We start from the raw sequence: 16,668 nt of genomic DNA on the forward strand, positions 1-16,668 counted from the left end.
GAGGGTGGAGAGAAGACGTCTTCATAAGTCCCAGTCGTGCTGGAACACGTACAAATGCTGACATTAAACCTCAGTGAAAGATCAGTGCTCGTGCTTACCGCAAGTTTATTTGGGAATACAACTTGATTCCTTTTAGCAGGCGAAATGAAGTCGGACAGCGCATTTCGTCGGTTTGTTGGTCCACTACAAAGACATGTCTATGTTATCCTTACTTTACCGATATTTTTCACAGCCTTTACATTTTTCGTGGATGTCTTTACGTTACACATTGCGCCTTGCAGTAATAATATAGCGAGCAAGTCTTTGAACCAAACAACGGACACAAATATTTTCAATATCTCAACAAGTTGGACGGGAAATCACAGCGACCTTACACGCGTGAGTAATAAAGATTGCACAACATATAGCCTATTTAGAGCCCAGCACATGTATTCAGTGAGTTACACACTGTATCTGTTTTACAGCAGAGTCTCGCGTGTCACGAGGCGAAGCGTTTTGCACATGGGCAAGCGGCGTACATGACGGGCTTACTTATCGGCTCTTTGTTCGGTGGCGCTGTTTCTGACAAGTTGGTATTTGCCCCTTTCTGTTTTCGACGTCAAACGTTACTACATACAAGTTAATTAGCCTATGTAAATTTGTATTTTCTCCCTCTAATCAGATATGGAAAGAAATTACTTCTAATCTGCTGTTCATCGGTCCTCGCAGTTGCTACTCTTGTAGTGGCATTTCTGCCGTATGTGCCTGTTTACTTGACAGCTCGCGGTATCAGTGGAGTAGCCTGCTGTGCCATTCACATCTGCACCTACAGTTTAGGTACAGCTACGCTTATGCGTGTCTTCTTATTCTATATTAACACTGTTGGACAAAAAAACAAACAATTTTAGTGGCAAGGCGGTTTTTTTCTTCTATCTCTTAACGGTGGTCAGTCTTGCTCCTGCATATGAAGGTATTTTTGGTGCAAAACAACTGAGCGTCCGTGACAGCGGTATTTGTAGTTGTAGAGAATAGTCACACACATGTAAAAAGTTGATTTATTTCACTAATTCCATTTAAAAAGTGAAACTTGTATATTATATTCATTCATTACACACAGACTGATATATTTCAAATGTTTATTTCTTTTCATTTTGATGATTAGAGCTTAAAGCTCATGAAAGTCAAAAATCAGTATCTCAAAATATTAGAATATTACTTAAGACCAATACAAAGAAAGGATTTTTAGAAATCTTGGCCAACTGAAAAGTATGAAAATGAAAAGTATGAGCATGTACAGCACTCAATACTTAGTTGGGGCTCCTTTTGCCTGAATTACTGCAGCAATGCGGCGTGGCATGGAGTCGATGTTGGGTCTGGTGTCTCTCATCTTCCTCTTGACAATACCCCATAGATTCTCTATGGGGTTCAGGTCAGGCGAGTTTGCTGGCCAATCAAGCACAGTAACACTATGGTCATTGAACCAGCTTTTGGTACCTTTGGCAGTGTGGGCAGGTGCCAAGTCCTGCTGGAAAATGAAATCAGCATCTCCATAAAGCTTGTCAACAGAAGGAAGCATGAAGTGCTCTAAAATTTCCTGGTAGATGGCTGCGTTGACTGTGGACTTCAGAAAACACAGTGGACCAACACCAGCAGATGACATGGCAGCCCAAATCATCACTGACTGTGGAAACTTCACACTGGACTTCAAACAACATGGATTATGTGCCTCTCCACTCTTCCTTCAGACTCTGGGACCTTGATTTCCAAAGGAAATGTAAAATTTACTTTCATCTGAAAAGAGGATTTTGGACCACTGAGCAACAGTCCAGTTCTTTTTCTCCACAGCTCAGTTAAGATGCTTCTGACGTTGTCTCTGGTTCAGAAGTGGCTTGGTAGCCCTTTTCCTGAAGACGTCTGAGCGTGGTGACACTTGATGCACTGACTCCAGCTTCAGTTCTCTCCTTGTGAAGCTCTCACAAGTGTTTGAATCAGCTTTGCTTGACTGTATTCTCAAGCTTGCGGTCATCCCTGTTGCTTGTGCACCTTTTCCTACCCAAATTCTTCCTTCCAGTCAACTTTGCATTTAATATGCTTTGATACAGCACTCTGTAAACAGCCACACCTTTCAGTAATGACCCTCTGTGACTTACCCTCTTTGTGGAGGGTGTCAATGTTCGTCTTCTGGATCATTTCCAAGTCAGCAGTCTTCCCCATTAATGTGGTTTCAAAGAACAAGAGATACCCAGAATTTATACTGTAGGGATGGTCATTTATTCAAACTCAAATGTAAATATTCTAATATTTATGAGCTTTAAGCTCTAATCATCAAAATTAAAAGAAATAAACATTTGAAATATATCAGTCTGTGTGTAATGAATGAATATAATTTACAAGTTTCACTTTTTGAATGGAATTAGTGAAATAAATCAACTTTTTGATGATATTATAATTATATGACCAGCACTTGTATATATATATATATATATATATTTTTTTTTCTTGGATGCTTTTTCTAGCACAAACACAAGTGCATAATGACAACGGTTTGAATCTGCTGCTACGAATCTTAAATGCTGTTTTTCATCTGCAAATGACAAGTTTCGTGCACTCGCCCTTTTGCACCACATATCTGTGTGACAAATGGAGCAAAAGTGATTTATGCATCTGTAGAGGCAACAGCAGCCACTCTTCAGAGATAAGAGAAGTTTGGCCAATCAGAAGAGCTTGGGTGCCTATCAGCAGGGAGGAAAAAAACAAAACTTTCGTGAGCTGTAAGCATCTTACGGAGCAGAGAGCGGCAACCAATAAAGGTATGTTTTTTCTTTCTTTTTCTGAAATCACTCACCGTTATACTGTACAGTATATTTGTTTATAGTTTAAATATTAAATGAGTTTAGCTCCAACCCTGATAAAACTCACCTACCTGTAGCCTTCTAGTAGTCCTAATTAAGTTAGCTGGTAAAGGTGTGTTTGCTTAGGGTTAAAGCTAAACACTGCAGGACAGTGGCCCTCCAGTACCAAGTTTGCCCATCCTTGCTTCAATTCACAAAGGCTTCATAAAAGATAAACCCGTTAATTAAATAGATTATTATGAGAGTGTCATATACAAGACGATTAAATATATTTGTTAATATATGTAAATTACAGACAAATGTATAGTATAACAGTGAGTGAATTCAAAAATAGAAAGAAAATGTACCTTTATTGGTATTTGCTGCTGTCTGCTCCGAGAGATGCTTGCAGCTCGCAAGCGTTTTTATTATTTTATTCCCCCCTCCTTCTCATTCGGGTGCCAACGGATAGGCACTAAACTACACTGTAAAGAGATTGCTGTAAATTTTACAGTAGCTGGATGTATTATTACTGTATTCTCATTTAAAGTGCCCCTATTATGGGTTATGAAAGGTTCATATTATGGTTTTGGGAGTCCCCAACAACAGGTTGACATGCATACAAAGTCAAAAAAACACTTTCATTGTCTTAAAATATGCATTTATTTATTTATTTTTTGCTCACGACTCCCAAACGGTTCGTTCAACGATTAATTTTTCCAAACCCCTCCTTTGCATGATGCTAATCTGCGGTGATTGGTCTGATGATCCAGTCTGTTGTGACTGGTCTACTGCGTGCAGCGCATGTCAATAACGGAACGCCCATCGCCACTTAGCCCACAGCTCGGTGGTAAACACCCAAACAGCCATGGTATATATGCCTTAGCCCAATGCAGAAACGCATTGATAAAGCACTGCAGTTTGTACACCAACTTATTTCTCTATTCGTAATCAGAACTCCAAATAATAACAACGACAAACATTCAATATTCGACACATTTCTAGACAATTGCGAGCTAACAGATATTGCTGTTAGACGGAGACATACAAGCTGTACGGAGCGAACACAGCACACACAACTAAATACGTATCTTGCATGCTACAGTACAGAGTACATGACAGCAACAGTTTTTAAAAGAATTACTTCACTTTCAGAATAAAAATTTCCTGATAATTTACTCACCCCCATGTCATCCAAGATGTTCATGTCTCCCTTTCTTCACTCGCAAAGAATTTATCAGTCAGAACTTATCTAGCGAAACCATCTGTAATTTTCTTTAAAAAAAAAAAAAAAAAAGGTTTATACACTTTTTAACCACAAATGCTCGTCTTGTCTAGCTCTGCGATGCGCATGCGTACTTTGTCTGTGTACAATAGTGATGGGAAGTTCGGATCATTTTACTGACTCGGACCTTTGAGTCTCGTTCAGCAAAATGAACGAATCTTTTTTCGAGTCATTTCGTTCATTTTAGCAAAATATAATTAAAATGTTACGTGCTACTTTCCTAACACATCTACTACTTATGCAAACGTTGATCACACTACAAACAATACAAACTATAATGCTATAAGAAACAGAAAAGATTCTTTCATCGTTTACCTGGGTCTTGATTAGCTCACCTCACCTCTTATCTGACAAGTTTTCGGGTTTGAGTCGTTCGTTTATCACGTGACAGCCCCATAAGCTAAACCAATGCAGTCAGAGCCGGAAAGAGAATTGATTAGTTCACCTCCCGAGTCTTCGGGTTTGAGTCGTTCGTTCTTTTGTCACGTGACCACTTGCCTGATCAGTAAAATACTATAAAGTAAAACTGTATTTTTTGTATGTTGGATCATATTTAAGAATTATCATAAAATTATCAAAACATGTGTAATAAGCATTTTCCTAGAAATAAAAATGGTCTGTTCATTTCTGTCACTATGTTTTTGTTACTGTTTCTTGAGGAGCTGTGTTATTTTATAAATAAATAAAACCCTGTTATAAATAAAATATTGATTGATTTGTCCTTTCACTGTCTTTGTCTATCAATAAACATATAATATAACTATATAATAAAAAAATCCAAGCCTAAAATTACAAAGCACTTATAGTTTGTTCATTTTTACTCCAGTTTTGACTTTGCTGGTATAATTGTTTTTCCTAGGCAGACTTGACATATTGGTCTAATATTTGTTTAAGAAGATTGGTCAAAAAGGACACAATGACATAAAGCGAAAGCAAATAACATTTTGAATATGAATGATTAATGTTAGTTTAAAATATTAAGGTTATGATCTGGCTCTGTGGCTTTAGTATATTTTAATTTTCTTGTATTTTTTATTTAAATTGTTTTAATTCATTTTGGAATAGTTATCCTCTTTGCTAAAGCTTTTTCTGGCACAAAAATAAACAATAAAAAAACAATTCAAGAGTGTGTACACAGTGTTAATGTCTAAAGTGTCATATGTTACAAAAATATAGTCAGTAACACTATACTCTAATCTAAAGGGTTAACTCAAAAGACATACATACAACAAGGTATTGTATTTTATGAAGATTAGACTCTTCACGTCCAAAACTGTCACATCACGTGACAAAAGAACGAACGACTCAAACCCGAAGACTCGAAACAGGTGAACTAATTCCAGTACAGAACCTATAGGATGTTGCGCATGCGCGACTGAACGAATCACTCCCTGAGACGACTCGTTCTTCCCGAGTCACATTAAAGATTCGTTCAAAATGAACGAATCGTTCAAGAACGACCCATCATCACTAGTGTACAACGGCTCAAGACAGGGTATGTCTAAAAACTCCCACCACTTTTCTCCTTCAACTTCAAAATCGTACTACATCGTTGTTTTTTTGTTGTTTGTTTTTTTTTTTTTTGTAAAGGGTGTTTGACCCTCCTTGCACGTTCACTTTGTAAACACTGGATCGTGTTTCTGCAGCGATGTAGGATGATTTTGAAGTTGGAGGAGAACATGAGTTGGGTGTTTTTCGACATACCCTAACGGATTTACCCTCACAGTGCAGAGCACAGCGTCTTCTCCACAGGAATCCGCTACGTGTTTGATGGCTGGGAGCATAGACATAATAAATACCTAGACGCCTCATTGGCCGCTCGACCGCACGTCAACGGCGCCGCCATATTGGTGCGGGCAACTCTCCAGAACTCTCATACCGGGACAGAAGAAAACATACCTGACTCAGCGGCAGCTTGGGCATCTACAGACCGTCGCACATTAATAACAACAGATCTCGGGGTATTATCTTTCACAGGTAAGACTGAACAGTTGTTTCTGGATGTTTTTTTGGTCATTTTTAGCATTATGTTGACAGCTTAATTAGCCAGTGTCAGACTATTAATAGCTAGCGATATGGCTAGTAAGCAGTGAAAGCTGAGACTTTATAAGAAATCAAAGTTTAAATTAATTCTTATTAAGTTTTAACTTTAATATTGTAGTTCATATCATAAACTAAATTGTGTTATGAGCACAATATATACAGTGAGCACTTTGACAAGACCGTGTCAGACTGTCAGGATAGGGATGGAGCTAAAGCATCTCTCTTTAATTTCACTTCTCATTTACAAAGAGCAAGTTTATCATCACTAGATTATAAGGATTTCATAGCTTATCATAAAACTGTGGACTGATTATATAAATTATTTGTTTTTTTCTTTTTTAGCCAACTGCAAACAGGACAAAGCAAGCCTTAAGGAAAGCTGAAGAAAGCATGTTTCCTGCATTTCCTAGAGACTAGGCTACACCTCCACAGCCTAATGTTGTATTTGTACTCGTTAAAACCCAGAACAGCCCTGAATGAATGGCCAGAATGACCCTGATCATATTCAAACCACTCTCTCTCCCCGGAACAGACTTCCAGGAGCATTTTTTAACCTTTGTAAGGGTAACTTTTATAACAATATAATTACCTTATTAAATGTTTCTGTTATTTTGTCAAATATTTAAAAATAACCCGTTTTTTTCAGTCAATCACAATACTATAGACTGCATTTTAAATTATTTACACAGGCTGTTTAATGCTGATCATGTACTGTATGTGCATTTACACAAAAACTGCATAATGTAAATAGCCTAGAAATGAGAAACACAGGAACTCCTTAGTGAGTGAAGCTGCAATATCATGACAAAATCATTGTTTATTATTGCTCTTTATGTTGTAATAATGATTATTAATTTTGATTTATAGAAAGGTTTTTGGGGGGCATGTCATATTCTGGTCTGTGTTAAACATAACTATACTTTGACATTTTGTTGTACAACGTAAACTGCACACACTCACACCCCAAACATTCCTATGTAGTAACATATATTGAAAAATAAACGACTGCTTCAAAATGTGTTTTCTGCATGGATGTGTGTAATTTGCATTGTAGAGCAAAATGTCAAGCTTTGTCAAGTTGTTTACATTATTTTACTCATTCATTGAAAAACCTCATTAGAAAATATAGGAAAATCTTGAGGAAGCAGTGGAGAATTAGTCAGGTTTTGTTGTCACAATTAATATATATATATATATATATATATATATATATAAAATACTCAAGGAGCTCATTAATTAAACAATTTGGAATTCATGACCACAATTTTTGCTTGTCATTAGTTGTCTTTGTTTAATAATTATTATACAAATACCATTATAAAACTGTACTTTTCACGATTATTTATAATTTACTATTAATTTATTCTTCATTATTGACTATTCTGTATTATTCCACCCTTGATGTTACATATTCTACTTGCTATCTATTGTTATTCATTTATTTATTATTGTATTACACATATAATTTGTGCTATTATAAATCTATTATATCAGTTATGTTATTGTGCTGTTGTACTTGCTTTTAATATTATTCACTTTACTACAACTTGTACTACATATACATTTTAATGTTACATATCACTTTTACTATATTTTTACTGTGCACCAGTGCATATTAGTTCACCACTGTAACTGTAAGTTTTACTGGATCCATAAAGAATTATCAGTTATATTTGTTATTGCTTGTAGAGTTTTTATCTGTAGCCTATAGAGTGCTATGAAAATAGAAAGCAGACTACCAGTGTGTCCCTTTTTGATTTGTATTCGCTGGTTTTATTAAATTTTCTCAATGATGGTAAATTATTAGTACTTAAAGATGTATTATTTCGATTTTTTTCCCCCTCAGTATTTCAAAGGGAACGAGCTGTGTTCTGACCTAGCACGAGAAAAGCTCAAATGTTGGGGTTGAAGACAGAGAAAACAATGAAACAACTTAATTTCATTTAATGTACATTAAAATTACATTACATGTATATGTCACAGTTATACTACATCAATATTAGAATTGTTAACCGAAAAAATCAACCAAATCAACACGAGTGTGAGTGTGAGCTTTTACAATTTCTTAAGAAAATTATTAATTTTCCAAGCCTAACTGAATAACTGGAGGCAGAGTTATTTTTAACTCCATGTAGATCACAAACCACTGAAATTGGTTGATAAATGTAAACGTTATCGTGTTTTTATCCCGAAAAAACCGCAGCTCCCCCGTTTACCTCCATTTGTTTTTAAGGCAGTCTTGCCCTCACAAACATGGCAGACGTGTTGACGTATCGCAGCAACGGACCGAAGCGGCCAATGAGGCGTCTAGGTATTTATATGTCTATAGCTGGGAGGTTCAAGGTCTCCCGGGTCTGCACGCTGAACAAGTGGGCGGGCATAAATATGCTAATGTTTCATGTTGACGTCACCTTGAAACAGCTAAAGATTCATTTTAAAGGGGTGGTTTACTTTTTTTTTTTTCTAGGCTTGATTGTGTTTATGGGGTGCAGTCTAACATGTGTTCGTGCTTCGTTTTTTTAAAAACGCATTATTTTTCATATAATTTACCTTTATTCCACACCCCTCTGTCCCTTCTTTGACAAACCAGGATATTAGTGAAGAGGATCGCGCAGAACCTGTGCAAGCACGGCTCTTAATGGTATGTTTGTTTGTTGTCTCATACTTTTAGATACTCTGTTATTATGCTACTGCTTATGTTAGCTTTTAATATACGGTTTTATTCTGATTAAAGCTTTAATACAGTATGGCAACCGCACCCGCGTCCATGTATAACACTTCTCATTGCTATGTGAAAATGTATAATTGGAACAGTTTGTTGGAGCTGATCTGACGATCTGAATGAGAGAGAGAGAGATGCAGAGCAGGGCGACGCAAGGAACAGTATTAAGAATGGCTGTTTTAGAACATTAATTTTGAAACTTGTGAATCCATTAGAATCCTTAGAAGATAGAATCGCGATTCATATATGAATAGATTTTTACGTGCACCCCTAGTTTTCTCTTCCTCTTCTCTAAAGCAGCACAGCATGGCCTCGCCCCCTTCCTGACATGTTCCCGAGGGCGGGGTTTATCTGGGTCAGTGACGTATCAGACCCAGGAAGTAGTTCCTTGTAGTCCCTTACCAGCCGTTTTTGTAGGTATTAAACTTCCAGAATTTTAAAAGATGATATCTCCGTTTCCATTGAACTTTCAGCGCTGCAACTTTGCAGATATTGTTTATGCTCAAACAGCAACATTACACACTAACTAACCTTAAAAAAGTGAAATTGCAATCAACCACCCCTTTAAAAAACGACTCGTTTTCATGACTCGGAGTCGCCTCTTTCTTTTGAAAGACAATAAGTTTATACATGGTGCACTTTTAGATTTAAAACTTTGCAGGATGTTTTCATTCACTTAGAGCTGTGTTACACACTGCATGAAAGGTAATTTTCAAAAATCCATAATAGGGGCACTTTAAAGTATTATTACTGTACTGTCAATTAGTACTGTTCGGTTTATTTTAATTTTTTACCTGTATAAAGCAATCTAATTGCAGTACAACACTGTATCACAATTAAAAGTCTTAGTCTTAGTACTTATTGAGCTGTTGCTTTTGCTTGTATGTGTTTGCCTGACGAAGGTCTCTGGACCGAAATGTTTTTTTTAAAAATTAAATAAATGGAATAACAGTGTGCAGTTTTTTTCCCCACTTTTTTGACGATATTTTTTTTATCTTGCACCTGGTTAAGACATTTTCGGATGTGCGTACCTTCACCCTTCTTTTAAGTACAACACTGTATACCATATTATTTTACAACCCCAACCCCATAAAGATCACAATAACTCATTAGCATTTGTCTTTATAATATTCTTTTTAATTGCTGAACATGTTCTTTTTAAAAATACAAATTACTAATCTTCATCTCTAGCATGTGCTAGCTGAAAAATGGCATCACCACAGTCCCCTGGGGACTTTGTATCTGCAGCATGGCAAAACAGACTTCACAGAAATAAAATTCAGTAAAAATGAGTTTGTGTTGTTGTGTTAAATTTCAGTAATTTTGGCAAAGTTGACAAGCTCTCTGATGAGAAACACCATGAGGGGATTCAGGCTGATGCTTTTTCTTTGCACCCTCTTTGCAGAATTCCATCTGATCTGTGACTCTGAATGGTATGCCACCAGGGTAGATTCTCGGGAATGAACCTGTAAGCACAAGAAAAAAAAAAACAATTTCAAACAAGTGTTAACAGAATTTGCCCTAACTGCCAGACTTTGTGCTGTATGCAATTTAAGTTGAATAAAAACACTATACTCTCTGAACGCACCTACAAGGAAGGTGCATACTTAGTTGATAATCCATAACAAATCATTAAACTTATAATACTTAATATATATGGTCACAACTTATAATACTAATATTAGTCTGTTTATTTCTTATTCCGAGGTCACCGTAGCCACCAGATCCAAATCTAATATGGTCTTAATGGGGAAGTCATGGCCTAATGGTTAGAGAGTTGGACTTGTAACCTAAAGGTTGTGAGTTTGAGTCTCAGGTCCGGCAGGAATTGTAGGTGGGGGGAGTGAATGTACAGCGCTCTCTCCACCCTCAATACCACGACTTAGGTGCCCTTGAGCAAGGCACCGAACCCCCAACTGTTCCCTGGGTGCCGCAGCATAAATGGCTGCCCACTGCTCCGGGTGTACAATGTTCAATAGGGAGCCAGTGCAGTGTTGACAGAACCGGGCTAATGTGGTCATACTTCCTGGTTCTAGTAAGAACTCTAGCTGCTGCATTTTGGACCATCTGGAGTTTGTTTGTTAAGCATGCGGAATATAGCATTATAATAAAGCATTACAATAATATAACCTTGAGGTCATAAACGCATGAATTACCGTTTCTGCATTTGACATTGTGAGCTTAGTGTTATATTGCTGAAATAATGGGGTTGATTCCCAGGGAATGGATAACGATTTAAAAAAAACAAAAACAACAACCTTTAACTAGTTTACTTCGGCTAACTTACCAGTTATCCCTGTTACAATGGCAATCACAAAAAAAGCCTCCAACTGGAATGCAGATGACATGATCCAGACCACAAACTAGAAAATAATAATAAAAAAAAGCAGTAATTGGAAATACTACTCAATGTTCAACTGTTTCACTGTTTTTAGTGTTATTGTAGTTTATAGTCAGAATAAATAAATAAATAAACTACCATACAATAACAGAACTTACAGGTTATAATAAAATAAACAACATTCATAATATTTGTTAACCAAACTCCCTATGTTGCTAGTCCATTCTGTGGGTTAGTGGAGAGCAGCGGCCAGTGGCTAATTCGGCTAATATATAGTTGATGGCAGCTTACTCGCCTGTTGTTACCACCTCTACGATGCAATCACAAGACTCCAATACACCTCCGTTGCAGGTGGCATTACCAATAGACTAAAACCTGAAAATAAAATACAAAAGATGTACATAACAGCGGTGTGTCTTACTCATTTTCTTTACTATTTTCAAGTTAGCTCGCTGTTATGTAGCGTTTGACATAATCTGCGATACAAAGGCAGTTATTATACTTCCCTGATTAATTTGCTTCGGATAACTGATCTTATAACTTAACTTACCAGCTGATGTAATCACCGTGACGATGGCTCCAAAATACACCCCAGACGTTGCAGACGATAAAATCCACAAACTTGAACCTAAAAAACCGAAGAACTATAAAGAATAACAGAAACCGGATACAGTAGCCTACAGTATAGCTCTTCTGATTGGCCGAACTTCTCTGATCTCTGAAGAGTGGCCGCCGCTGCCTGATGCAGTGCACAAATCACTTTTGCTCCATTTACAAGCTGGTCTCACAGATATGTGGTGCAAAAGGGAGAGTGCGCGAAACTTGTCATTTGCAGATGAAAAACAGCGTTTAAGACTCGTAGCAGCAGATTCAAGCCGTTGTCGTTATGCACTTGTGTTTGTGCTAGAAAAAGCATCCAAGAAAAAAAATAAAATAAAAAAAAATTTTACATTGCAAAAATCTCATTGCAAGTATTCACATACTGATTTGCGGATGAACAAAATTCGTCAGCGACTTGATGCAGGTGTGTGACTCTGTTTTGCACCATATTCACTACAGCAATAGTAGCAAAACGTGAGAGTACGAGTTTCTTGATTTGTGATTCGTAGAATAGGATTTGTGTATCTGCAATGAAGGATTCGAGAAGGTGTAACTGTTGTGTTGTGTTTGTGGGAGAGAGAAAAAAAATCTACAAGTTTGCAACTTTTGTCTGTGGCTTCAAATTTACTGATACACGTGTGTGGCTATTCTCTACAACTACAAATACCGCTGTCACGGACGCTCAGTTGTTTTGCACCAAAAATACCTTCATAGAAATAGCCTATGTAAAAAATGCGCAATACAATTAAGTTAATTTATAATGCTTAATAAATGAATAGTGCTTCTGATTTCTCAGGAGTTGAATGGAGCCTGCCCAAGTATCGTATCTGGCCACCCACCCTGTTTTCCTTCATCTTCAGTCTGGGAATGATGGGATTGGCGGCTGTAGCTTTCTTGGCCAGTGGTTGGATGCAGTTTCATCTGGCACTGGGCATCCCTCAGATCCTTTTCCTACCTCTTTATTTGTTAGTAGAACAAACACAAATTTTCAGTGCATGGTTAAAATGTTGAATTATTTTTTAAAAAGTGTTTGTTTTTGTTTATTCATTCTTTCTTGGAATTATTAGCTTTCTTCCAGAATCTCCTAGATGGCTGCTTCTAAATAAGAGGATGAAAACACTAGAGGGCTATCAGAATAGAAGTCCTGAGGACAAGCACTACTTGGGTCTTGTAAGACACAAAAGTCATACTCTAAAATTGCTCAAATGTTTGTGGAAAGTGGAGAGACATGCCATTTCAGCACGCAGAATTGTGCTAATATAAATTGTACATTCATTTCCTTGACAGCTTTTGGATTCTGTGGACAATGATACGCAGAAGCCACTCTCAGAGAAGATCTCCACTAAAACGGAGTCTAATGTCGCCAACCTTACATCACCTACTATACTCCTGCGTCTGTTTGTCATGAGTTACATTGGGTAGGGAAGTTTAACTGTGGTAATATAATTTCTGTGATGATTTATTCCTAAAATATGTTAACTTTCTGAAGGTATTTTAGAATGTATGTTCTGTATTGCGACACAGCACGGGTGTTTTCGCAGATTTTGAGGATTTTAGTATGTGTGACAGAGGGAGGTCACTTTGCACCTTATGAAATGTCTTACTTGAGTTGTTTTTCAAAGCTCAAAGTAAATAGCTTGACTGAATGATGTAATTTTGAGGGGCTGTTACATAAAAAACCCCACTGGCGAGTTTGTCTTCTCAAGTTAGAGACACTTCTTTCCTCTGTAACTATTAGCAATATCTGAATAAATAAGTTTGCTGCTTATATGAACCTACGTGAACTATTGCTTTAATGTGTTTTTTCTTTTACAGTTTTGCATCTGCTCTCACTTATTATGGGATCTGCTTCAGTGTGGGAAGTTTCGGTGTAAATATCTATCTGGCGCAGTTTTTCTCTGGTCTGTCAGAGGCTCCCTCTTTGCTGCTTCCATTTCTGTTGAAGCGATGGGGCCGTAGGCCGTTCAGCATGGGCTCGCTGTTCCTCAGTGGCATTTCCTGTATGCTGTCCCTCCTCGTTTCCAAGTTCTGCGGTGAGAGAGACAGTCATTGAAATACAATACATGAGCACAGACTCATCATGGTCTAATATTGATTGGTGCTTACTAAGTTTATTTGAAGAATATCACTCTTAAAACTGATGATTTGCAATCATCTCTCTTTCTGAACAGACATGCCTGCCCTTGTTATGACTCTGGCACTGATGGGCAAGCTGTGTATGCAGTCCACCTACTGTGTCTCTGTGCTCTATGGGATTGAGCTGTTCCCAACTGTAATAAGGTACACAATATCCAAACAGACCTACCTGATAAAGCATATTCTTGGTCAGATAATTTGATAACTCGTCTCTCAGTTCAAAACAAGCTTAGAGTTTTTTTTTTGTTTTTTTTGTGATTACAAATCAAAAGATATTGAGATATATTACATGTAATCTCTGTGGCATTTCCTGCTAGAAATTGTTAGAGAGATATTGGATTGTTGGATTGTCGTGCAGGTAGACAATAAATATCCTGAATCATTGTAGAGCTTATAAAACACTTTTTTCCCGTAACTTTTTTACGTAACATTGTGTGCAGTGTGGCAGTACTGAATGTACAGATAAGTAGTTGCTGCACACATTTTTACACCAACGCTGAAACTGAGTTTGTAGAAAAACTGATTAATATGATACTGATTATGACACTTAGTTTTATCTAAATCTGGCCATAGTTGAGCTAATCCCATTTATCACAAAACAGATCATAGTCAGTCAGAACTCAAAATGTCTAGTTACTGTCTTTTACTTTTGGAGGACAGCGAAGCTGTCTGCATAGAAACAAAGTTGTAGATGTTGTATTTAACCTTGTTGTTCATGAAATGTGCATCTCTTTCTCACTAACAAACCGTTTTATGCTATGCAGGCAGAAGTGCGTCGGCCTGGTTAGTCTTTGTTACCGGGTGGCCTGTATTATAAATGCGGTGATGACCCCTGATGGTGGGGTCCCTCTGCCAGCTATGATCTGTTACAGCAGCGGGCCGATCATTGGTGCAGCCCTGTGCCTACTTCTTCCAGAGACCAGTGGCATCCCTTTACCAGACACTGTACAAGACTGTCAGAAACAGCCCAGACTGAAGCTCTCATGCTGTGCATGGTGAGATAAAAAATTTGATTTAATATCTTATAATACACAATTACATATATTATTTAAATTTATATTAAAATTAAATTCAACCAGCCATATTGAAAGCCAGTAAAGAGCCATGTATAAGATATGGCTCTGGAGTTCTGATAGCTGAACAGCTTCTGTTTCATGAGCTGCTGATCAGGTAAAAGAAATATGAACATGTATGGAATATTTTGAATTCCAGGCTTATGTTGAATATGTCAGACTTGTGTTGTAAACTAGTGTGCGGCACGGCATCAGATGTAAAGCTTATCAGTAAACATCATGCCATGACAGCATTTTTTTCATCAGCATGCCATCTATATCATTATATATAATCAAATGATAGCTAAATGTTTAAAGATAAAAATGCTGGTTAGCTGCATTCAGATATCAATATTTTAAAACGTGCATGTACAATTGGGTGTATTCTGGACTAATTAAAAAAAAATTGTTTTTGTTTTCATATCAGTTGGCCTGTGAAGCCTAAACAGGAGTCGGATGCTTCTTTTACCAAGGAGAATGACATGAAGAACCAAATGGAACGCAGTCCACTCTCAGCATAATCAACAAGAGGAACATAGCAAAACTGACTTTTTCATATTAGCTTTTTATTTGCTTTCATGTCTTTTCTATGAAAATCAAGTACAAGGGAGGGCCTATGCTTGGTATGTCAACATTTAAAATATATATTTCAAGGAGTAATACTATGTAATATGGATTTAGATGTGTTTGTAATTAATTTTATTTCTGGATGATCATGATACTGGAACATCTAGCAAGATTTCATTTTATACTGGAATCATTCAGTGCTGCTATTGTAGATATTTTTATATAGTTCTTTATGGAGTTCTTTAGTTCAAAAACACACACTTTTTTTTTTTTTTTTTAAATATACTTTATGCTTTGAAAGTATAAGGTTTTTTTAAAGGTTTATTGACAAATTAATTTTCTAAACTTGCTATGTTCTTGGATTTCCAAAGTAAAATTTTTACTTTCACAAACACTTGGGGGCAAAGTCTTGTGTAATTCTTAATTAAATATACAGCAGGTTAAATCAGGTTTAACAGCTTGTGTATATACATGCAAAAAAAAAAAACCTTTAACTCGGATGTATGATGCACCCTCTATTAAAATGCATTCTAAAAAATAAAGGATATTTATTTGCATTTATGCTTTCCATTGCACAAAATGTTCTTTAGATTATTCAAATGTTTTTCACACTAAGAAAATAATAGTTTTAATTTCTTGATATCATAGACATATTGCATTCCGTTGTGTTTGCTTAAGTGGAATGGAATAGTTGCTAAAACTGAATTATGTGTCTTGAACTTTTCTACCAAATCTTTCTAAATTTTTCCAATCCAGCTGCTTCTTAAAATTTCCATGTAGGTCTTGGAGGAGTGTGGACTAAAAAAGGTTCCAAACACATTCAATCAGCTAAAGTATTTCAACGGGAACAACTCACAGCACATATACAATATATTTATTTATGCACTGATCTATGTATATCTCTGCTGCAAAACTACATGTATAACATGTACTTGAACATTCAGCTGTAGCTGTTATTCTTACCAGCTGTAAAAAGAATTTGCTTGTTGCTCATTGCAGAATATAATTTGCTTATTCAAAGAGAATTTTTAACAGAGGTGCACAGAAACTACTTTCTATTTGATTGTTGTACTCGGGACAAGATCTTTAGCTTGTATGACACCAGTGGGCAA

The 16,668-nt window shown here is 36.7% G+C and overlaps 2 protein-coding genes across 4 annotated transcripts in view; one reads left to right on the forward strand and one right to left on the reverse strand.

Moving 5' to 3' along the window:
- si:dkey-190l8.2 lies at positions 1–16,626 on the forward strand. Of its 3 annotated transcripts, none has more exons than XM_058748292.1 (10): positions 1–378; positions 465–568; positions 662–816; positions 12,598–12,766; positions 12,869–12,971; positions 13,089–13,219; positions 13,617–13,834; positions 13,973–14,081; positions 14,702–14,932; positions 15,417–16,626. In XM_058748292.1, the coding sequence occupies exons 1-10, from the start codon at positions 145–147 to the stop codon at positions 15,508–15,510; spliced, it is 1,548 nt and encodes a 515-aa protein (XP_058604275.1). In that variant the 5' UTR covers positions 1–144; the 3' UTR covers positions 15,511–16,626. The 3 variants fall into 3 exon arrangements, with proteins under 3 accessions (XP_058604275.1, XP_058604276.1, XP_058604277.1); XM_058748293.1 differs by having other exon boundaries at positions 468–568; XM_058748294.1 differs by lacking the exons at positions 1–378; positions 465–568; positions 662–816 and adding an exon at positions 11,755–12,225.
- sh3yl1 (SH3 and SYLF domain containing 1) overlaps positions 13,692–16,668 on the reverse strand; it is a 28,668-nt gene continuing 25,691 nt past the window's right edge. Inside the window, exon 11 of the mRNA XM_058748295.1 lies at positions 13,692–13,829. The gene's annotated coding sequence lies outside the window, so the exon portion shown is untranslated. The remainder of the gene's footprint in view (positions 13,830–16,668) is intronic.

The sequence above is a fragment of the Onychostoma macrolepis genome, chromosome 17 (genome assembly GCF_012432095.1).
Source record: "Onychostoma macrolepis isolate SWU-2019 chromosome 17, ASM1243209v1, whole genome shotgun sequence".
Taxonomy (NCBI): Eukaryota; Metazoa; Chordata; class Actinopteri; order Cypriniformes; family Cyprinidae; genus Onychostoma; species Onychostoma macrolepis.